General features: G+C 40.3%; 1 protein-coding gene across 1 annotated transcript; it reads right to left on the minus strand.

The window, feature by feature from the left end:
• Positions 1-683: 683 nt before the first annotated feature.
• efcab7 (EF-hand calcium binding domain 7) lies at positions 684-16540 on the minus strand. The gene is made up of 13 exons (XM_041935714.1): positions 16216-16540; positions 14042-14253; positions 13730-13816; positions 12865-13090; positions 10480-10601; positions 7222-7363; positions 6355-6464; positions 5162-5325; positions 4667-4800; positions 4427-4575; positions 3907-4116; positions 2869-2976; positions 684-2676 (listed from the first exon to the last, which is right to left on the minus strand). Exons 1-13 carry the CDS (start codon positions 16343-16345, stop codon positions 2596-2598), a joined length of 1875 nt encoding a protein of 624 aa, XP_041791648.1. The 5' UTR covers positions 16346-16540; the 3' UTR covers positions 684-2595.
• Positions 16541-25077: the final 8537 nt, after the last annotated feature.

A 25077-nucleotide genomic window follows, 5' to 3' on the forward strand; every position in this document is an offset into this window, starting at 1 on the left:
ACTCAGAATGAAACTCTCCCTCTCTCTCATTGTTAATTTAGACTTTTTTTTTAAAATATCACATTCACTATTATATATAGTACAATATAATACAATTTCTGAAAATGTTGCTTCCCATCATGAAGGATTAAATGGTTAAATGGTTTATAAGTCTTCTGCATGCTGCCAGGAATAAAATTGTGGGGAGAAATACTGAAACCTTTGCTCACGTATTTATACTATTGTAATTCTGGCCTAAAAGCGACACATTTCAAACATATCAGGACTAAAGCACTTGAATCCACCCTCCCATCTGATAGCAAGTCAGTAAAACAATTCATTCTCTAATAAGTCAACGTTGCTCTTACAAATACTCAGAGAGAAAGCTATTGCAGTACTACACTGAAAGGGTAGATTTCACAGGGAGAATATTGTGAAATTGTAGACCTCAGGCCACTGCTGTTTGCCTGTTGCATCACAGTGTGTTTGATCATCATAAGGAGAACAAAGTTTAACGTCAAACCTGCCAGCAAGGTGCATGTATGTGGGGAGGATAAGTATGTGGCTGCATAAACAGCATTTAGATGATTGTATCTCTCAATAAGAGCACAGCAAATGCCAAATAATCACAGTACTAAGAGCAGTCTGCTTTCTGTCAGTTTTATGAATTTATAGCACTATTTAAACCTCCATCTTACTGACAGGCAATTATTTGGAAATCCATTTTATTGCACAATTATTTACATTTTTGACTCCTGGAGAAAATCATGTGCAGACAGAAATCAGACAAAATCATACAGCACGGAAAAGAAACAAACAAACACATGCAGAATGAGAGTCTCAGAAAGCAGACATTCAAACTGGCTCACAACCCCGAAGCCCGGCTGCCCTGAGCCGAGTGTTACTAAACCTGTGTGTTGGGAAAGGAAGAGCAGACAGGGGCTCAGGACATTAAATACATCTCACTTGCCATGTGACATTTAGTTTAGCTGGCTCTACTGTTTCAGCAGAAAAAGTCAAAGGGCAAAAAATGGCCTGAGAGATATAAATAGGAGGTCAAGACTGTTCTCAACTGAAAAGGCCAAGGGCAAATAAAGTTTAGGCCTGAGCGCAATGCAAAGGAATGCATTTCACTGCCAACCCAAACTCCCCACAGCAGTATACTGTATTAAGACTATGGAGAGTGGTGACCAGTAGCCACAGTAACACAGATTTCACGCAGGCTGACACAGACTGTAAGTGCAAGAAATAAGGTACAATCCTTCATTAAAATGTAAAAAGAATACCCAGTAAGTATTGATTTGTTGATTAACATGTCAAAAGATGTCTTGGTTAAAACAAGGCTAAATGTGGTTTAAAAAAAATGAACATATCTTTTGATGTCCAGGTTGCATATAACCTTCGTACCAACAGCCTTAGCTGTTAGCCTTATTTCAATGTGAAGCAAGTCCTGGCTACATGTTAGTTCCAGCTTTGGGCTCTTCCTCACACTTGAGCTGGAAAATGCTGAAATACAACTGTTCTTCCTCTTGAAGAAAGATGTTAATGTGGGGCATGAGTGCAGCCTTTATGATGACATGACTGTATATGGTGACATGAAAAAGGTGAAAATCATCTTTTATTTAATTGTGATTGTGGAATGCTGTTGGAGAAACAAAATGGTAATACCTAAACCAAACTGAAACTTAATGAACATTAATATGGTAAATAACTCTCTATTCTAAAACTATTTAAATTACTATGACAAAAGTTATAGTGATGTCACATAATGAAACACCAGAGTATGGCCTACATCTTGTACTACCCTCCCCATCATTCGCAAGTGCCTTTGTCATTGTAAGTGTTGATTTTCACACAGCACCACACTATTGAGCCCCTCTAGGGTCATGGCAAGAATCTTTTTTTTTTTGTACCTTGCAATAACTTTTGTGTTACCTCAGAGTACTGTGCGTTCCCTTGCAATATGTTTTGCGCTCCAATGATGCAACATCGTCATTTCATCCTGGGTACCCTGGAGGGGCTCTGTTCCAAACACAGGCAAATTTCTTTAGATTTTTTTGAAAATTACCAAATCTACTGACCTTTCATCATGACAATACCGCTCATTTGAAGGAAAAAGTGTCATGTTGGCAATGTAATCCTTGACTTATGCATTGTATACATTTAAAGTGCTATTTCTCTACATTAAACAAAACACGTCACACACACACAAAGGCACAACAATAACAGCACTAACCACAGTCACTGCACTACAGTGATATAGTGACCGTCTCTTGCTGCCATCACTGGTGAACACCTGTGATGCACAGAGTCACTGAGCTTCTGAAACACCACCCTTACAGGTGGGCTTGATCAAGCTTCTCTCCGCTCCTGGCCTGACGTATGAGGCTTTATAAAAAAGAGTGAGCAGGGCTTCTAAAGGGTGACATGATTAGGCAGTGTTCCTTTTGGACCTTATCAGTTACAATAAAATGTCACATAACAACCTTTTGATCCAACCACTAGCAACACATTGGCAGTGGATATAGAACAATAGCCAGTCATGATGCATCCTACCTAAAGCCACTGGTTTATGAATAATTGTTGCCCATCGCTTATCTGTATGGGAGTCCAGCTTTATGTGCAGGGCAGTATGGTCTCCACACAGCTGTAGAACCAATCCTGTCTCTCATTGATGGGCAGGACGTGTTGGCACACCTAGATGACGGGGCACACATCTTTGTATCAGTACGGTCATTTCATTTCAACGAATCAATTATAATAAAAGTATTTTCTTATTCAGAATGAACAATTTAGCTATACATTTGAATGTAGTAGAATGGAACATTTTCAGGGTCTTGGTTTAAGATGTTTTTCCTGTTTCATTGCATTCTCAGGAAGACTTCGTACCATCTTAGTCCTGGCTGGCACCTCGACAGCAAACACACTCATGCCTCTGCTGCTGCAGCAGTTCCTGCTCTGCTCATTGTTGACGTGGACGGTCACTTTCTGGTTGGTCTGCAACACAATGGATATTGGTCACTACACACTCTACAGAATATGCCGAAATTGGCTTCAACAGCTGCACAAACAGACAAATACTGTGGATACATAATTGAGAGTTTATAGTCTAAAACAACAGTCTACTTTTCTTTGCACTCATAAATCTGGATTTATGTGCTGTATCGATACAAAACTTTGAATGAACAGATAACATTATGCTAATCTCTAATAAATTACATCTCCATGTACTGTACAAACTGTTGCTATGTTTGGATACAACTGTAGGTTAAGTGGGAACTGGATGCACTTTGCATGAGAGTATACTACACTGATTGTAGTAGAATTGTAAGGAAATTTGTCACTATAAAACAAAATGAATGACAAATCGGCGCTCTCATGAAGACAAGGTAAACTGCATTCACTTTTAACCATTTCCCCTGCTCGGTAGTTCCTTTGTATCACCAGTTCATTCTTTCTGAGTAGCTGCTGTTGCTATGAGAATCAATATGGTGGCTGCATATCAATTAAAAAACAGGGGGAATGGTCCCTGCAACCATTAACTGTAGACAGTGTCTAACCTAACTATAACCAGAAACCTTGGAGAAGTGTTTTTATTACCACATACTCTCTACAGACTTGCACAAACAGTCTGATGCTCTGTGCTTTAAGTAATACCGCTAAGTTTAGTAAACAATGATAATTATTTCAATCATTCCTGTGTTTTCTTCACTTCTTTGACAAAAAAGCAACTCATGAATTTATGAAATAGCTTATTCACTTACAGCGTTCACTCATCACTAATTCAGAGTTGAACTGTTACTCCCCCTAGTGGTCATTAGGATGGCAATTTGACACTGAATTCGAACATTCACATGTTTCTTTGCAAATATTGCAAAACTTTTCAGCACCATTGATAATTACTCCTACACAAAGTCTGTTGTCTACCTTGTTGGCTATGAGGGAGGAGATCCTGTGCTCCCCTCTGTAGGTGTAGATGAAGACGTTCTCTTGTCCCCTCAGTGCTTTGGCCCCTGTCCTGGTGGTGATGGACTTCTGGAGGGCCTGGTTCTGAAGCTTGGGCCCTGAGTCCATGCTGAGTGGCTGGATGGAAGGCTGAGTGCCTTCACAGTGGACATCTATCTGGAATGGACAGGCCTGGGGGGTAGAGGAGTTCATTCATAGTTAGTAGGATTAAGAGGAGCTAGTGAAAGCCTGGATGTGTTTCTCTCAGTAACTCTGTGTATTACAACCAGTGCTTTTTTGTATCACACATTTTCACCCTGAGACTTTCGTCATGGAAATCAAATGTGAGAAACAGGAACTGAGTCAATTCAGTGGCTGTGTCGAATGTAAACACTAAATTACAGCGTATTATGACTATTTCACCTCACATCATACTAAAACGGATCGAAATGTGCCTGATTAGATGTGGTTCATTGAAGTGAGAGCAGATGTGGAAACTCACACCGACTAGCTCCAGCATTCCGTTGTAGCCCATGGCTTCTAGGGTGACCCAAAGGTCAGCAGGGTCTCCATCTTTCTCTGTGGCCTCCATCAGGTTCAGCTCCATGAAGCCCTGTCTTGTCAGCTGGTTCTTTCTCATATCAAAGTTCTCTACACACCCAACAAAGCCAGTAATGAGAGCCATAATGGAGCCCTTACATACAGGTTTACATCAAATACAGGCCATAATGAGAATGATTACCTTTGCAGACAGCCCAGGCATCCTTGTCACATTTCTCTCCACTGGTCCTCAGCTCAAAGAAATTGTACTCCTCGAGACTGAGTAAACCATTTCCATCCATGTCTATCACCTCAAAGATGTCAGACAGCACCTCCCTGTGGCACAAAGGGAGCAACACAGAGACATGCCATACAGGACTGTCCAAATCCATCCAAATTTCCACTCATGTATCCATCCATTCATTTGTCCATTCAATCGCTGTGGTGACAACGAAGCAAAGCAAAGCAGCCCAGATTTTCCTCTAGGGCTGGACCCCCAGGGGTATGTCAAATCACACACTAAATTGTCCCTTTCCAGGCTGATGACATTAACGCTTTACACAATCTCTCAATCTTTTTGGTCATTAGTGAAAGCTGGTGACATTTGATCAAACTTTGCCGTGTCGTGTGTTTTTATACTACTGATGGTGGAATGAAGCAGCCAAACACACACATGCATGCGTACGCACACACTCACCTGAGCTCTCTGGTGAGGTCTAGTTCTCCAGTGTCAGTCCTGTAGACCAGTTCCACAGGTTTATTAGAAATGCTCTTTTTGCTTCTTTTCTTCAGTTTGCAGCCAGTAGTGAAGGGAAGCAGGTAGTAAGTCCCTGCATTCAATTCTCCTTTCCAAACATACTTCTATAGGAACAAGCAAGTAGCAAAGGGAGTTAAACAACACTGAGTGTACCATGGGGACTTTCACAATCAAGTTTCAACTTCATAGCATCAGAAATGGCTTTTACCAGTGATGGAATGGACCTAACTACATTTACTCAAGCACTGTATTTAAGTATAAATTTGAAGTATTTGTACTTTAGTTGAGTATTTCCATTGTATGAAACCTTATATTTCTACTCCACTACATCTCAGAGGCAAATATTTTACTTTTCACTCCACTAGATTTGTCTGACAGCTTTAGTTACTGGTTACTTTTCAGATTTCATACCCTTCCTGTCCAGGTTATTTTAGAATTACAATCTTTCTGATAAACTAAAGGATTAAATGTTCCTTTATGGGGTGAGGATAATTCTAAATTCTAAAACTTTTATTTGGTATTTTTTTCTTCTCTTATTATTCCTGCTACTATTGCCTGCTGCCTGTAACACACAAATTTCCCCAGCAGGGGATTAATAAAGTTTTTATCTTGTCTTATCTTAAAACAAAAGTTTAAATTAGTTGGAAAATGCATCATCACAAAGCTGAAAGCCAGGCTGTTTCTCTGAGCTCATGAAATGTTGACTTTTTAGAGATACGCAGCTCTCACAGGACAGAAACACTACAAACTTATGTTGATTTATGGAAATGCTATTGATTAAACTACCAAACAGTATATAACTTAAAATTGGCTCAACCATAAACAACTACAGCATTAAATGGCAACATACACAATTATGCAGAAGCAAAAAACATCAGATATAATAGCACAGCACTGGCAGGGACTATTTTAATGCACACTGAGCACTTTTACTTCAGCACGGTTTTGAATGCAGGGCTACCTTTGGAACTACAATTTTGTCTGACATTCAGGGGCAAACATTTGATGAAAAATTAGTTTTGTATCAACAAACAAACTCTTAAATTAGTCATCGGGAATGACTGACACAGAACATGAACAAATCCTATTGTACAGTGCGTGTCATGCACATCCCTCAACACACACAGACATACCTCTTTGTCTTTTGACTCAGTGAAACACACTAAAGTTGAGTCCTCTTCGGTTTCACCAGCTGACATGGCAAAAAGAGCCGTATCCACTGTCATCCATGAAGACGGCTTGTCTGAAAAATAACCAGACAGCACAATATGCAGGCTTTTTTTCTGGACTGTCATACAACATGTTGCCCACATAACACGACCATATACAAAACCTTTGATGTAGTGCACAGTGCAGGCAAAGAATCAAATGTAAGTCTAATATATGCAGGCTCCTGCAGTCTTCTCTGATTGGCTGCACCCATATTTCAAGACACCAGAGACACTTTACAGGCTGTTTTCAACTTTTAGCTCTGTCTTTACTAAAGCACATATATAGGAGTGACTTTCCACCACCTACATCAATCCACTATCTGTTACTGCATGCTTTATGAACTGAAATGCACCCTCTTCATAAATTATTGTGCACTAAGGTGCAACACTACCTAGTACAATACCTACAAAATCTGACCTGCTGCCACACAAAGAGCACAGGACGTCAGTATTCTGTGTGTTTTTTTGTTTATGATTCATTATCTGAAAATTTCTGGGGCGACTTTATTTATGTCACAATGTCACAAATAGCATTTTTAAAACTGTGCAATTATACTGTGTGCCACTAAAAACAGTGGTGAAGCAGTGGTGCAGGAGATAGTCCAGCAAGAAACTGAAATATGGGGCAATAAAGAAACGAATCCCAAAGGAACTGAGGTCCAAATCCAGCAGACTACTGAATTCCTACCAACTCAAGAGGTGCACTCCTGCGTCTGACTCTAATTTCTGACCTATAATAACATCCCTTTTCAGGCTTTTGATTCATCTGTAATATAAAACAGCCAGTACCAGGTCTGTGGCTCAGGCTGAGTGGTTGGATGGTTAGGTAGACAGTGGTGGTCTGGGGGATGTGGAGCTGGTACTGCAGTGAGCTGATAGTCCCATCATCCTTCAAGAAGAAACAGCCCTTCACATAACTGTGATGCCACTCCTGCAACGATAGAAAACATTTCTGTTTAACGTCAGTCTCACCACATTCACTCAAACTCATACAGTGCAGCTAAAAAAGCTGAAAAATAATGACTCTGAAGCTTTATCAGACCTACATGTAGGGCCGGCTGGTTGCTATTGTTGTTGTATATATACAGTATATCATGATATGTGCATCCTAACATATTTTATTATGTGTAGTCTGTGTTTAGTTCCTGACACAATCCCAACAAACTGTGTTTTGCTGCCTGACAACAAAACACATTTCTTCATTCAACAGAAACCAAAACTAATTTGCAGTTCCTATTAAAAGGGGGATTGATCTTGTGACAGGGGAAGTATATCTTGGCATGAAAAAGCGAATTAAGCAGTCAATCATAACAGTGAGGTTGCTCGCTTGATTAACAGAAACTGCCTTCGTGATAATTACCACTCCAACCTTCAGGGGGCATATTCATTGTCACACAGTTTGTGTCAGCCCAGCAGCATGTAAACACTTGTCATACTCACGCTGATCCAGAGGAGGGCAGAAGTGTTACATTGTGCTCCTGCTGAACACTGAAGTGAATCTCCCTCTAGGACCTGATATGGCAAATTGGAGTCCATTTAACTTTGATAAATACAGCCTTTTCAATCTTGGGCCAGCGGTCATTCAAAACCATCAAGAGGCTACTTTGGCAATATTTATGAATCCTAATATTTCTCTCATTTTGAAATCCTGTTGTTCCTTTGTCTGGCAGCACAACTGAAATGAGGTAATAATTTTGAAATTGAACCGGAACATGAAAAAAAGGAAGTTTTCCTTCCACTCATTGGAGACACATTAAATGAAAACACAGTTGGTGTGGACACACAGTAAGATGACACCGAGGGCCAAGCGAGTCTGGAATAGGCTATATATCCTTTTAGTGGACAAATAAATCACCAAGTAAAACAAAGAAAGTACCATAAAGACGGCGCATGTCACTCCTTTAGAGAAAAGCCATTTTCTCAAAGTATTTATCTTGGTCTGTGAGAGGCATAAAAGATCAAACTATAACACTTCAGTGGTTTGTCCAGACAATTTTAAATGAGGGAAATTGCCATGGGCACCCACCCACTGCTTAAAGACATCAGAATTAATGCCCCCATAGAGAGAGGGTCAGCCTGCAGACTAATACAGATGCTGTCACCTGCTCCGGCCACAGGTCTGATTTACTGCTACACGGAGGGTCACGGGACACCAAACCAGCCACACACAAACACACAAAAGCACACATACGTGCAAACACACGCATTTAGACCACTTACCTTATCGCAGATTTCTTATAATTATAACCCACGCATTAAAAATAAATCCTGAGAATAACGATTCCTTGCTGGTTATGTCTTCATGACAACACATTAACAATGCACGAGGCACACACACATGAACACACACACCGCTACAAAAACACAGCCTACCCTCCACCCGCCACCTCCTAGTCATCAGCCTGTGGCAATATAGCAGCCAATTTAGCGAGCAGAACTTCTCTCCGAGGTAATCTCTGGACACACATTCTTTCCCCTCCATGATGTCTGGCCCTTTCCAATCTCAACACAATGCCTGGGCCTGAGAGATGGAGCAGGGGGCTGTTATTTTTATTTATTTATTTTTCGTGCTGTAAAGCAAACCAGCCGAGGTTAAGCCAAAAAGAGTGAAAACAAAGAGCGTGGGATCAATACAGTGTATATCTATCCACCCTGGGCTAAATTTGCCCATCAAAAGCACTGGGTAACAGTGACACGGGGAGAGCAGTGGGGCTGCGAGACCCGGGTTATCATGGAGGCTGTCACTGGAGCCCACATACTCAGGGAAAAGGTCTGGTCAGTGATGGTGCAGACAGGTGATCTTTCAGATTCAGAACATAGCATGGTGCTTATAGGAGATAATAAGCATACACTGAAAGCCATGCAAAGGATGCAAAGGATGAGTTAATACCATAAACAACTGCATTAAACACCGTTTGGTGTCATCAAATTCAATTTAAGAAACATTTGTAGACAGGAGCAGACAGCCCTGCTTATGTTGCTACTTCATTAGTAGAACAAAGCAACTTTTCATGAGCTCAGAAACATAAACTGGGTTCTTATCGATATGCCTGTTTGGGCATTTTCATAAAAAATCTCAAAAGCTTAATGCAGAGGTAATTTTTTTAATTAATTGATTGACAGAAAATTGATCTCCAACATTTTTATGAACACTTACTCCTCATAATTAAAGCTTTTCAGATGTGAGGATTTGTGTTTTTCGTCTATTTCATATCCCTGTAACTTGAATATCTTTGTGTTGTGGAGTGTTGACTGAAAAACTTGGGCTCTAGGAATATTTTTCACATTCCATAAATATGACTCTGTGGTTGCGTTTGCAATCTTCTAGCAGTGGTCTGCTGGGGCTGTGGAAGCTCTGAGAGGGACAGAAAGAGACTGAACAGACTGGTTAGGAGAGCTGGCTCGGTCCTGGACTGCCCTCTGGACACCACTGAGGACGTAGGTGAGAGGAGGATGTTAGCCAAGCTGACATCCATCATTGACACCCTCTGCACGACACAGTGGGGGCCCTCAGCAGCTTCTTCAGCGACAGACTGCTGCATCCGCCCCATATTCAGACTGTCTTTGCACTAATGTGTGATTTATCATACACAAATTACCTTGCGCAATATTATTTTTCACTCTCTTTAAGTACTCCACCAACACATATATACTGGTATTCTACATATATATTTATTACTGTGCAACAGTGTAAATGGTGTACTTATTTTATCCGTGTGCACCATGTGCAATTTCAATTCATGCGCAATTTCTGTGAAAGCTGTGAATATTTTATTCAATTTTTGGCAGTATTTTTTATGGCAATGTGTTTATAGTTCTTTGTGGCAATATATATTTTTCACAAATGTTTTAATAGTTTTTGGTATAAATTGTACATATAAATAGTCATAGTATAGTCCCATCTGAGGATTAATAAAATCTTACCTTACTTTATCTTAAACTAAATCATCAACCAATTATTCAGAAAAAACAATTGACAGATTAGTCAATAGGGAAGATAATCATTAGTTGCAGCTCTAAGGCCATCTTGACTACAGAGGGGGTTACCTGTAAGCCTGCGGGCTCTTGTATTTTGCTGGCCTTTGTGCTGCTGGATGTCACAGTGATTGGGTTAGACAGGGACGACCGTCTGCTGCGAGCGGAAGAAGGACGGGAGGATGATCGGCTGTCTGAGACACAACACAGACAAACGGAAAAACTCACCGAGATAAACGCTAAGACAAAAACACATATGCTAAAAAACAAACCATAAATAAAGATCATGAATAAATCATAAAACAAAACCCTGCTGCAACAGAACAGATAGCTCAACTGACTGACAGATTAAGCACAGCCCTCCCCTCTCCAAACAGTAAACACACTTTCAAAAGAGAGATGAGGTGCACAACATAATTGACACTGTAATCTGTCTTCTCAAAAATCCTTTCCCGAGTTCAAGTGAAGACCCTATTTTGCATTAGGGTTCTGAGAAAGTGCGAGCTCAAGTTCAACTCACTTTTAATTAATTATGGAGGCATTTTAAATCACAAATGGCATAACAGCACCCACTCAAATCAATTATCTCGCACAACTTTTTTTCCTCGAACACTAATTGAAGCCAGAAAATATCAATTCTCTAATGAGGGGTCTGATTGTCTCCAAGGCTGGAAAATCAAAATGCGAGGTAAAGTGAATTACCAAATCCAAGGAATAAATAGACCCGCTGCCATGGTATTTGTCATGGATCTATTTTGTATTGATGGCAGTATTTCAATCTAGAGGGCTAAATTGTAGCTGTTGTGTGAACGTGGACAAAGATGCACTGAAACGTGGCCCAACAAAAGCTTCAGTGTGAGTTTACACTCAATGTGAATTTATCGCCAATGTTATTTCAGCACTAGTGGTTTCTGAAAACTGCAAGAATGGAACTAAACAGACCAGTTATAAGAGAAACACCATGACAGTTCATCAATTGGCGTAAACGTTTGCCAAAACATGTTACACTTAAAATGATACATAATAAATCAGTGTCTCATCAATGATTTGTAAAATAGTTAGCCTAAATTACTCCTGTACTCCTGTGTCCTACACAATTATAACATAGATCTCAGGGTAGCATTGGATCCCTACTGACAAATGTAAAACCCAATGAGCAGTCAAAACTGTTTTTGAGCTCCAAGAATAACCAATTTAACATGTGCGATCACGATGCATCTCATGCCAGACTCTTGTTAAAATGTAGCCGGTATAAATCAATACGTGGGAGAGGCACAATAATGTGATAATCCAGACAACTGTGTGGGAGCTCATTTGTTTTTGCAGTGGTGGTCGACTGGGCCCTCCTCCTGACCACCGTCTAATCCCTCATCATCTCCCCAGTGAGAAGTGGTGGAATCCTCCGAATCAATAACATGAACATGGACTGACCACTTAAATCAACCCCATCTATCTTCCTGCTGTGGGCCTGTCCCTGGCTCGCTCATCCAGGATCCCTGCTCTTCTTTTTCCTCAGAATTCTGGGCTTTAAGTGCAAAAAAGTGGATTTTTACATCCACCTTCAACTATCTGAAGGTGCTTTCAGAATAAACTGCGTTGGTGCATACTGTATGCATGGTCACAGAGGGGTGAAGCTGGACTTAATTATAGTCGTTGCTTGTTCAAGCTATGAAAACATATTTTTTTGGCAAGAGCTCTAACTCCAGTGCCATAGTTGAGAGGCAGCATTGTTCAAAAGTGTAGATGGAGCTTTTGTCAATCTCATAATGACAGAAATGATTACCCGAATCACAACACTTTACAGTCTCCTCCCTCCAAACAAGCTGCCCTAATTGTGTGGCTATTATGATGTATGGCCTGCCTTAATGAGGTGATTTGTCACAGGGGGAGTGAAAAATCGATCAATAACAGAGCTATTATTTATTCATCAAAATTAATCGGTGAGGCGTGTATGGTTCTGCAACTATACATTGGAATCTGAAGTATACTTGATGTGCAGTTGCCACTGGCTGCTACTTTGGACCTGTAGATTGTGCTGCACAAACTGAAATCTGCAGTCATACAACACTTACACATCAGCATTCCCTTGCAAATATAAAGTCTTTACATGTTTTCTCAGTATCTGATTACTAAGAATAGTAATGAACGGTGACACAGATTTTGCAAAAGTATACAGTGCAGAGTTCTGGGTCTTTGATGTTATCAATCTCTGCTTAATAGCTGTTGTTCTTTCATGTCTGTCTTTCTTCTTTTTAATGTTGTATTCGAGACACTGATATTCAAATCAGGATTCTATGAATTATTTTTAGACGTAAATATGTGCCAGTTTTATGTTTTGTATGAAATTGTTTTGGATGGGGAAAAAAGAGAGAGCTTTTTAGGGAGAAAAATGAGAGAGAAAGGGGAAATATTTCTCCCCGTGGCATTACTGCTCTTATTCTGGGAAGTCACATGTACCTTTCTTGAGTGTCGTGTCTGAGTCCACCCGGGGTGTTTCTGGAGGCTGAGGGAGAGTCGCTGCCGCTTCGGATGCTGCTGCCGCTGCTGCCGATGAGACGGAGCTCTTCGGAGGGCTGTACGACTGACTGCCAAAGTTCTGTCTCTTCAGCTTGGCATTAGCCTCGAGCCTCTCCAAAACAGCCGTCTGACACTGCTCTACTGTCGTCACGAGCAATCTGCAGAACTGACAGCAACAGGAAACCAGTGGTAAGGGGATGACTGAGGCAGGGTCAGAAATGCTTATATTTTGAATGGAGGTAAGCATATGACACTAAAAGTTTTGAACAAATGAGACATAAGAAAAGGTATTTTTACTGTGGTGCATTTGAACGGGTTCAGAACAATGGCTATTATTTGATGCAAGAAGTAACAACATGGGTGGAAGGGGGGAATTCTCCTGACTGCTTGGGATAGTAGCCTCTGTTGTGCAGCTTCAGGAACCTACAGCAATCACTGTGAAGGACTACTTTTTGTGGACTGAAATTATGATTTTTTTAAATATACCAAGTTTTTATTAATTAACTTAAAACTTGACTGTGTCTGAGTGTACTGTTACTGTTACAACTCACAAAGCCAACTAAGATCGTTGCATGGACGTAAGATTTGGCCGTACCTCAGTCCATAAACCCTTTACGTGTTTTTTATATTAAGCTGATCTGAATCAGGAATGAAATGTTTAATACCTTATCCAATTAGATGAGAAATGGATTAAAAATACACTTTTTCACAGGCTTGGACACAAAAGATGACTGGCCGAGTGTTGTACACACAGCAAATGGTAATCAAGAAGAAGTGAAGTCACTTCATACTTGTCTTAACTTACTTCTGCATAGTCCAGCTTCCCGTCTTTGTTGACGTCGAGTAATGAAAAAATAGCATTCACCTCTTCAGTGGTCATTTTCTCTCCTCTCTGGAAGATTCAATATATTTTTACACCAGAGCCAAAGAAACGTATTTTTTGTCTGAGCAAGAGTCAGTCAGTGGATTTAATCATTTTATGTTTCAACAGTCGACAACATCACATAATTTACTCAAAATGAAAAACTGTAGCCAAAAAAACTAAACATGAATCTAAAATGATAAGTAGACAATGTTTTGCAGGTCTGTCTAATACAGAATGTCTTAGGTGACTCACAGTGGTAAGAGCTTTCTCCAGCTCTCTGTGCAAGATGTAGCCATCACCGTTCACGTCCATTTTTTTGAAGGCCCTCATCAGCTCACTTTCTTCAGTTTTCTTCTCACACTTGAGAATCTCACAGAAGTCATCAAAGTTCAGTTTGGATGTTCTCGGGGTCCAGTATTTATTGAGAGTTGCATGAGATGGATTCCTACCAGCCTGCTGGAGAGCTGAATAGGATGAATGTGAAAGAACACTGAATCTACAAGTAGCAAAGGCTGATGACAACAACTGCAGCACAAGGACTGCTTGTTTTGTTTTGTTTCTGAGCTTTTTTTTTTTATTTTTGAAAAAGTTAAAGTAACAACAACAACTACAACCCCTCAACATGAACTTTTCCCGATTGATTTGCCCTTAAGTATCTTTAGAGGTCAGAAAAAAAAATCACAAGACTACATTTTTTTATTTTCGGTCAAATAGAGATTTTCTAAATGTCTTGTGCATCACTCTATCACATTTGGTATTTTTGGAAACTTTGGAATCACAACTAGACATTCTGAGTAATTTGTCAATTTTCACTGCAGCTGCACCCATGGGTTCGTAATGAATGGTCCACCAGCAGGTCAGTGGTGTTTACAGCTGAAATCCACTCTAAAAAAAAAGACATAAAACAAAACTGACCCTTTCAAATACTTTTTGGACATGTAACACAATATTTGCAAACACAGACAACTGTCGCTCTGTGGGAAATTAGAGCATTATTGCTTAATATCATCAGCTAATACATTTTATATCTTGTATAACAGCTAAGCCTGTGGGCTCATAGAATTACTTTAAAAATCTCATACAAGACATTTATACTAGGCTACTAGGCTTCTAGTTCTGTGACCCTTGCATACACTGCTCTTTTGAAGTCTATCCACAGAATTTCGATGACATTTAGGTCTTGAAACCGTGAGGGTCACTGCAAAACCTTCAGCTTGTCCTCTTGAAGTAGTCCATTGTGGACTTTGAGGTGTGTTTAGGATCGTTATTCTGTTGAAGAAGCCATCCTCTTTTCATCTTCAGCTGTTTTACGATGTGATGCTTGATTGCAGAATTTGCTGGTATTTAATTGAATCCATTTTTCCCTCTACCACTGAAATGTTCCCTGTGCCTCTGGCTGCAACACAAGCCCAAAGCATGATCCACCCCCGCCCTCCCTTGCTTATTAGTTAAAGAGATGTTCTTTTCATCAAATTCTGCAGCCCTTTTTTTTTTAACCAAACATAACTTTGCTCATTGCGGCCAAAAAGTTCTATTTCAAATTAATCAGTCAACAGAACTTGTTTCCAAAATGCATTAGGCTTGTTTAGATGTTCCTTTGCAAACATCTGATGCTGAATTTTGTGGTGAGGACGCAAGAAAGGTTTTCTTGTGAGTCATATTTGTGCAGGTGTCGCTACACAGTGGAACAGAGCACCACCACTCAACGTCCACTAAATCTTCCTGAAGATCTTTTGCAGTCAAATGGGAGGGTTTGATTTGCCTTTCTAGCAATCCTACAAGCAGTTCTCTCAGAGTTTTCTTGGTTTTTCAGGCCTCAGCTTGACCTCCACTGTTCTTATGAACTGACATGTCTTCATAACATTACAAACTGAGGAAACAACAACCTAATTTTCAGAGCACTAGGCAGTTCCTTAGAAGAGCCCATGGCTGCTGATTGTTGGGACTTGGTTTGAGGAGTCACTGTATCTACAAAGCTTTGTAATTTGCATCACTTGTCCTTTCCTAACGATTGTAAACAAACCACAGCACCATCAAGTTAATTAAGGTCAGAGATCTTTGTAAAAGTGATCTGAGAGCTCAGATCTCTCAGGGTGCCCAAACTTTTGTATGGTGCTCTTTTTTTCCTCCTCTAAAATTGTACAAAACAAAAACGACCCAACAATCTTATTGAAAATGTTGAAGAGGAATGTCTTATCTTCAACCTTTACATTTTGGAGATCAGTCCATCTTCTACTCGTTTAAATATTCACAGTAACAGAAACGTTTGTATGTCACTGTATGTTATAGAAATAACACGATAATTACATCTATCGAGGATGGAGTTTCCCTTTAATTTGGAAAATATATAGCACATAAACGTGGTGCGCTCGTTCATTTAGTGTCTAGCGAACAAGCTCTATTTAGTTGGTTTGAAGTTAGCTTACCACGACATAACTGCTGTTTGGAAGCGATATTTGTTAAACTAGATCTGAAAACAGCAAGGTATGCGGCTCTGCACTGTGTGTAGAAAGCCTCCTCTTCATCAGAAGGACGAGATGACTCTTGAAAAGACATGTTTGGAAGAAGAGAGCGACCTGGTTACCGTTAGCTAGCACTCTCCAGCTCAGAAATCGAGCGTCAACCAGATGTGGCAGCTCACTTGTGCTAAATTCTGCTACATTACTTTTTCATCATACCGTAATAATAATCTGAAAGCATGCCAGACGCACTTTACTAAATCAAATTCGTGCTATCACTGACTGATTTGTGACACAACTTTGCTTTCTGCAGTCTGTTGCTAGGTAAACAAAAACTCATCGGTGTTCGCAAAAAACGGCACTGAAGAAACAAAGATTAACCTTTGCAGTTCCTGCTAAAATCTAACGTTATGCTGTATTGGAGCCCTTTGATTGAGAAATAAATAAACGCCCCGTTTAGCTTATAAATAAGGATCTATTTTATTGATTTTCTTCGACTCGTTTTTGCAACAGGGGCACAGCCGAAATTATAGGACAGGTTTTGTTTTACACGAACTGTTTGAGTGTAGCAAAGGCGCTATTTTCATGCGTTTGTAGCAAACTTTTGCTAAACGTTGACATGACGTGAGCATTGTTCACTGTGTCTTTTTTATCTATCGTTTTGACTATTAAATTGAAGCCTGTGGTGATTAATACTACTAGAGCTCTGTTACTTCAGAAATACTTAATGTTACGTTAAGAGCAGCCCAGTGTATAATTTAGACATAATCATCATTGGCAGTTAACATGTACAATATCAGCTAGCTATTTTGCGTCTGACCTCAATAACGTTGCTATACTGTAACAGTGTGTTTACTCTTCGGAGAGTTTGTTGTGGCCCCATCCTATGTCTTTAAATGTGGTGTTGTCACTGGAATATCCCCATACAGTTACTGCATTTTGCTGTTATTAATGTCGTAACTTTTTCTCCTTAAACGTGAAGTGGAGTTAGCTTCTCTCGTATACTGTTGTGATAATAACGCAAGAGGCACAAAATGGGGCTAGTATGTAATTTTCTCATTTCCGTGTGAGAGAAAGGGCCATTACAACTAATATGGCATGTTTCTGACGATTTTTTTCTTCTCTTCGTCCTGAATAGCATCCAGCCTCCAGAATACAGGTACCTGCAGCCACGCACACGTTCTCCAGCAGGTGTGTTATCTCTGACAACATGTCACAAACGTGACAAAAGTTCTACCTAAACCTGCAGAAGCATCAGCTACACATAGAAGCAGGTCGAGTCAATTTTAGGCCATGTCCATGCTAGTGCAAAGTTGTCCTTGATTTTGCCAAGAATGCTGACATACTGGTCCCTGTCTCATCCTGTCTCATGTCCGAATAGTCTGTCCTGGTTGCTTAAATGAACATCTGTATATCTTGCGCACACACATCTCAAACTCTAAATGTGGTTCTATGTGTTTTCACCACTGTGAAGCCCAGTCTTAACACATCTGGAGCAGCTGTGATCGAAATGTTAGAAAGATGAGCTTTTGACCAGAAAGTCAGCAGGTCACTCCTTTGGACAGGGAGTTTGTTACCTTCGTGGCCAATGACTGAACTCTTGACCCGCAGTCTATGTGTGACTGTGACACAGGGTGTTGCTCTCATTTACCTTTCTCCGTATGTAACTGACAGTTTAGAAAAACAACTGACTTGATTTGACCATCTCATAGTTTTCCTCTCATGGACTTCCACTGTTAAGATGACTGCAAAATTGTGTACAGCCAGACAAATTAAATTAATCCACAAGCTCCATTCTCTTTCCCCCATGGAAATGACACACGTCTGTGAATAGTCTGCAACTGCATTTTATATTATAGAGCTGTGATTGTTGTGCTTCCTGACAAGGGCATTCTTTAGGACTATTTAGATTATGACTTTCAGTGGAAGTCATGCTGTGTGTATTGTAATCCTTGTGTGGTAAATAATACCGTCCCCTTGTCAGGCCACAAAGAAACAGTAACTTGCATATATGCCAGTGTACTCTAGATTGTTATTAAGGATGTGGTGCTTAATCAACAGGAAGGGCCAAAGTCACAACACATGGACAAGAGGTCCCACAGACAGAGCTGGAAAAGTGAATTCTTCACGGCTTTTGCATTTCCCGTATTTCAGACAATTATTTTCATTAATAACTTATATTGTAGGCTGCAAATGACATTTTTTCACCACTAACTGTCAATGCATAGAGAGCCAAAAGTAGAGCACAGAGTTAAAGCATTACAGAGAACTCCCTTTTATGAGTTGCTATATTTCAATTGCCACACTTTCCTGATGGCCATAATGACATATCAGAATTTAATGACAGGAGACACGGAATGACGGAGATCCATCACTGGCCGAATTATCAGTGATTTACATAGCACTAAAAATAGTTGTATAAGAGTCACTTAACACAAGAACCATTTCCTTAGCCAAGGCAGACATTTGGTGTCTGGCCCATCTATCAAGACAAGCATTAGTTTTTAATTTTATAGTGCTGTCACTAATACGTTACATGAGCTCGGTTTACAGTGCAATCATAACACTCACTTGGTTATGTCATGTTAGGGGCACAGCAGGGTTTAATTTATTGTAAATTTCAAAATAAATGTAGTGGTGTTTGGAGAGAAAAAGTGGAACCCTAAATGGCCAGACTAACCAAACCAATGAAATACAGAAGTACAATAAACAAAAAATGAGACAAACAATTGCATGAATACATAAGAGCTTAAATTAATAAGTGATTTACAACACGGCATTTTAGATGCTAAATATTTTAGTTATGGACAATTGTTCAGATCATAGACAGTTATTATTTTGAAATAATAAACACGAAACAGTTTTTCATTGCATTGGATTGTATCTTATACGTACTGTTCTACTGATGTATCCATGTGGTTTTACATTTCTTCTTTAGGCTCATTCAGGCTCCACCAGTTGGCTCCACTTTTCATCTTTTAGGCTTTAATATCACAACCAATGATTTCACACTGTCAGAATAACAATACAAAGACTTCTGAACCATTGTGCAAATGTCACCCCACTCTCTTCTGCTCTGACCAGCCTGGACTCCACAATCAGTGGATGCATTCATCAAGGCCAGGAAAGAGCGGGAGGAAACATTCACGGGAAAGACTTCTTCTTTGCTCTTAAATCTTTACAATAGGCGGAAATGTCTCTGTCTCCATCATATCTTGAGATTGAGAGATGATGGTTTTCATTACGTATTGAATGTTCACTTCTGACATGGCTTTTCCTTTCAGACTACTGCTGGGATTTTTTTTCACTTTGTTCATTCATTTCTAATACTGTGAGCTATATTTTCCCTTTTCCGTCTATTTCCTGTGTGTTGCTAGGGGTTTTTGTGGTTTTCCTTTTATCTCCTTGAGCCTGTATTTGGATTAGTCAGCAGAGGGCAGCAGTGAACAAGGACGTTTCCTCCCTGGATCTTCTACTGACCTGAAGACTGAGCTGAAGAGACACAGGGAGCTGAGTAAGTACACAAATCAACAGAAATGCTGAATATGGCTGTGTGAAAGTCAGTCAGATAAAGTGCGGTTTAACGAGAGTCATTTGCTGCATTTCACACTGACCCATGTAGAATATTTATGTTCTGATTTATGTTCTGTTTGCAGTTATTTATAGCATTAATTTTGGGTTAGGCTCTCCACTTGTTCACACTTTTAAAATAATTGTAATTGCATTTGTGTCTTTGCAGCATCCAGAGTCATCTTTCAAAGACAATAAAGACCCCAAGCATCACAGTGGAGGTAATTTATCTGTTAATGAATGTAATAAACCTAACGTGGCGTTAGAGTAAACAGTTTTTTATTGTTTAACATTCATCTGCTACTATGCTTTTACGGCATCAAGATAAACACACCTACTTTACTGATCACTGAGAGGCTTTATGGCCACGTGCTAAGTAGAGCCGACTCTTCCACAGTATCACAACATTTACTGAAGATTAAAGTTGCCACTTCTTTGCAATTTAGCATTAGCAGCATCAATGGATGCTTGTTTCAGTTGTTCAGACAATTGTGTGCTCTACGACCTTTGGAGGAAAAACAACATTTTGTTATGGTTACACAAATAAGTCAGTAGATTTCCTAAGGAAAGATTTAATTTGATTATTTTAGGCACATATTATGCCTGCAGCAGAGCAATTCTTGTGATCCAATCGTACAATGGCGACTTGTGTAAAATTAATAGGGGGTATTGTCAGGAGGCAAACTTGTTTTCCGATGAGGTTGTTAGAAATAATTTTAATTAGTTCCAGTAAGGGAGCTGAACATACATGATGCATTGTGGATCCATGCCACAGGAATGTCACATTTTTGTCACATGGTGGATCCGTGAAATTTATCAGTTTTGCATAAGCCTCCTTACAACAACAGACTTCACAATGTCAAGGCAGATAGCTGTGGGAGAATTGGCCCTCTATGTGCATTGAGACACACATTTTAAGTAAACAAACTGTTATTCAAAGCTGCTGAAGAGCTCTGGCCTATATCTGCTGGGAGCGTGAAATCCAGACAGATGATGTTGATGGTATCTCGAAGCATGATTCTGCTCTAGTGTAAAATGTTTGTTAAGATTCGCTGCTATGGCCTGTAGGCTTTTGGGTCCATCCCTTTCCATGTATAATGAAAAGGGTTTGTCGTACATGACAAACTAGCTACAGTATGTGTAGTACTGTATATCTACTTTAAAGTATTATTGCATTTTTAATGCTACATTGAAGCTTTACTATACATATTGAATATGGATTTAGCAGCTTTTTCCACCACATCAACATTTTCTTCAGCTGCCCAGTAGTGATTGATCATCGATCATCTGTTTATAGATCATTGAAATTAACTGTTTTCCACTCATACACTCAGTTCTCAATAGATCCAGAGTCAATAGATCCAGAGTCACATGTTTTAAATTGGATTGTCTTACCCTCACTACACTGTACAAGAAAGTCTATGATGGAGGACATCCAACTTAAAGTGAGTGTTCGATTCGGTTCATTTGCTTAACTTAGAAACATGGTGGAGGGGCTGAAGGTGTTTTTTTGTGTGTGAGCACAATCTTGTCTATCATCCTGAGGTCTTTACAGATCACACCGGTTTAGATCATAGTATTTAAAAAGATGCAGAGATCATTCACATTCAAATCCAAGCACCTGCATACCAATACTGCTGGTGTGCTAAACCTGCGTTGTCTCCCTTCAAAATAAGACCACAGTCCAAATCTCGATCATCTGTTGGAAAAAATATAAATATATTGTATGCTATTTGTCCTGCTTCCTCTGGAAAATCCAGACTGGGGCGGGGGGATTGCTGACAACAGCGGCACATGACTGTAGCAAATACACAGACTATGCGTAATAATGTAATGTATAGTGGCAAATGTGGTATAGGACAAGCAGAGAAGAGTCACAGTCTGCAAACTGACTCGGGGTTGGCAGTTACACAGAAATGTCTGTCTAAAGTTCGCTAAGTTTAGCTTCCTTGTCCACTTCGCTAAGTGAGCCTGTGGCAGCAAGGCCCCTGAGTGTATTAAAGCTAATAAGGGTGCATTTTATTACATATAGATTTACGTTTTCATTTGTAAGAGAAAAAATGTGTTGTTTCATCTCTCATTACATAGTCTTGCTTTACACACTGCTGATTTTTGAGCCTCATATATCGCCTGCACTTGGAAGTGCGGTAAAACAAATCTACCATGGCAGCCGTTACACACCAGGTAGAGCCCCTTCTGCATGTCCACACTCTGTACCCCCGGCTCTCCCCTCTCTGAAGTGCCTAAATCCACGAGGACATGTAAAGCTTGAAGGCCACTCCTCCAGTCCCCCTTCTCCTCCCGTGCCCTCTTCCCTACCACTTTCCTTCCCTCTCCCCCTTTTTTCCACCGAGCGCCGTGATAGTTGAAACTCTGTCAGAGCGAGAGCGCAGTGTTAAGAAGCGCTTACGACCGTCCTTTAAGGTCAACAAAAGTTTCAGTAAGCGTTCTAAAAAAGTCACTCTTGGTGAGCAATCAGGCTTGGGGCGAGCATAAATCTTCTGGGTATGGTCGCAGCATTACAAATACCCGCAGCGTCTGTATGTGCTGATGACTACAAAATTGAAAAAGAAAGGCCCTAATAATTCTGAGGCAAGTTTCCCTCAGCAGTAGGTATTGATTATTTGTGTGTGGTGAGAGATTTGGAAAATTCAATTAAAGGAGTTGTGCAAAGGATTCATAAATTCAGCCCCTCCAACCCGTATCGAGACATGGTTATGTTCTAAATCAATGCTGCACTTCACAATATATTTTCTTAGGAACATAAAAATAAATAACATTTAAACAGTTCTGCTTACTACAGAAACAAATTTTATTTTCTCCGCAGCTTTTAAGTAACAGCAAAGTACTGACTTGCACGCATCTACAGGGTGGTGACGTATTTTTATTGCAGTTTTTCCCATGAGAAAATCCTATATAATATGAATTTTGAGATGACAAAATGAGGGGGAAAGGGGACGGCTCAGCAGTGTAAAAATTGATCAGGCCATGGACGGGGCCACGTTGGGGAAGATTTGTATGTCAGCAGTAATGGGCTGTATTAAAAAGAAGATTCCTTAAGATGTCATAAAAGTGATGGGGCTGTGTCGCAGGTCGCGGGCTGCCGGCCCGGGCCGCTCCCAGACTCTGACACATCAATCCTAGCAGGCCTCACGGACAGATGCCACCTACCCACTGGGAGTTTTATGCTTTCTGATTGAACACACGGTTGCAATTAAAGGGGGGAGTTGTATATTAGGCTGTTTTCGTCCAACTGAAGCCGGTGGCCTTCGATCGACAATGTGGGTTGCAGAGTATGCAATCTTTTCAGCCGTGATTTCTGATTTAGTGAACATCATTCATCTTAGGGTGCAAAAAAATATATACTTCCGTGTTTCTTTGAAATATTAATGTAGCAAGTAAGTGTTTTTTTCATCGGGAAATGTAGTTGAGGGTTGAATGAAAGCACTAATTAGCATTATTAAAGGACATGATTTTAAGATGGTTTGTCCTCCAGCTGTATTTGTTCCTAAGTTATTTGTGTATTATTTGTCTTAGCATTTGCTTTTCTGCCACTTGTGTTGGCTTGAACATCGCCCAGATCATCGGTAATGGTAGGCATCTCCTCTTTAAAGATATACTTTTACTTATCTGTAAATGCTTGACTCCAGGTTTCATCATGTCTCTTTTTAGGAATTTGCATGCGAGTTTCTGAAGTCCATTACAAGCTGAGGTACAATAATCCACTTCAGCTCTAATTTTTAAAATGTGAAGTGAATTACAAATTCTACTGTAAAGACTGACAGGAATCCAGATCCATACATCTTGCTTTATTAACAGATCGCTTTGGTTTATGGAAAATACGCCTCGTGTTAACGCTCTCCTCGGTGAACATTCGATCTTGACAGTGACTGTGTTGTGTGTAATATCACTGGGTGCCAGAGGGGTTACAATCATGTTTTCCTCTCCCATATCCCCCTGGTTTTTGTTAGCGAGGCATCTCGGCTGTTGACAGCTAATGGAATTGCTCCTCACCTCCTGTGCGTATGATCCCGCGGAGATAAGGCAGGAGATGAATGTGGAATCTGTGCTGTCAGTTGTGAGGCTGAGATGTCTTGGAAGCCGTCATTCATTTGCAGGAGAAGTGTCTGAAACGGTGGGAGCGAATCCTCTGACATGTTAGACTCTGTCTACCCGCCGGAGCCTCTGTCTGGCAGCTGACAAATGTTGATCCTACATTAACCACAATGCTGCAACGCTGTGCAAATAATGTTCTTTCAGATGGCAAGCCTCATCCCCTTTATGGCTAAAACTATGCAATCCTCCCCACCTGTGCAGTTTAACACCTTTAAAAAGTAAAGGTGGGGGGGGGGGGCAAACTGTCTTACACAACACAGTAGTCTCTTTATTTGGCGGTGCCTGGGAAGGCCGAGGCCTCTCGCTGCCCGAGTCGACCTAAGCAACAGCTGGTGTTCACAGCAACATTTCCTATTTCTGCCTAAGGTGGATCGTGTAACTCTCACTTTATCACCCTTAGAGGCCACGTGAAGGACAAAGCCAGCACGCCCATAAACAAAACTAATGTTTTGATACAAGCCCCTCTGGAGATTGATAGAAGGATCCGTGGTGCTTTTAATGCCCCCTTACCACCCCCAACGCATCACAAATAATCTCCTGCCTATACCAATGGTTTTCACCGTAGGCTGGGACCTAAAACTGTTAGCACATCTTCTTACTACTAGTAATAACGTGTATTTGGGGTCTGGGGTCCCTTGGGGAGATTTTCTCCATCTCCCATTAGCACAGAGTTTTAGCCATGAGGATCTACTTACTGTGCCACCGAAACTGCGGATAAGTGTCCTGGATAAGTAGGCAGAGACTAGGTGCTGACAGCCTTATTTTCACTGTGGCTTGAAAATGAAAAAGGCTCGCTCTCTAATGTGTGTAATTATTTAACTTTTTTTTAAACTCCAGGAGCACATGAACCGGACACTTTATCAGACTGAAACTGCTGAATGTGACATTTACATGTGAGTTTCCAATTGGAAAGATTAACTGTCTCAAAACTGTTACAACAGAGCACAAGGCAGTGTGCTCTGATGAAAAGTATGCTTTGAGTTTTATTACCACTGCTCTGTGACAACTTTGTCCGTTTTATACATTTTAGTCTACAAAATGTTGTGAAATAATGAAAAATGTCCAAACTTGAAATTATAATGATAAAAATCACTAACACACACACACATTTGAGTTAGAAATTGTTTTGAATGTGTCGACTTT

This window comes from Chelmon rostratus, chromosome 4, assembly GCF_017976325.1.
Source record: "Chelmon rostratus isolate fCheRos1 chromosome 4, fCheRos1.pri, whole genome shotgun sequence".
In the NCBI taxonomy this organism is placed as follows: Eukaryota; Metazoa; Chordata; class Actinopteri; order Chaetodontiformes; family Chaetodontidae; genus Chelmon; species Chelmon rostratus.

Excerpts from the sequence above, each read along its gene's own strand:
- efcab7 (XM_041935714.1), bottom strand. The coding sequence starts at position 16,345 with ATGTCTTTTCAAGAGTCATCTCGTCCTTCTGATGAAGAGGAGGCTTTC. Across the intron at positions 13,091-13,729 it reads GGAAGCTGGACTATGCAGAA|TTCTGCAGATTGCTCGTGAC; the intron begins GTAAGTTAAGAC and ends TGTTGCTGTCAG. Across the intron at positions 5,326-6,354 it reads CTGAGTCAAAAGACAAAGAG|AAGTATGTTTGGAAAGGAGA; the intron begins GTATGTCTGTGT and ends TTGTTCCTATAG.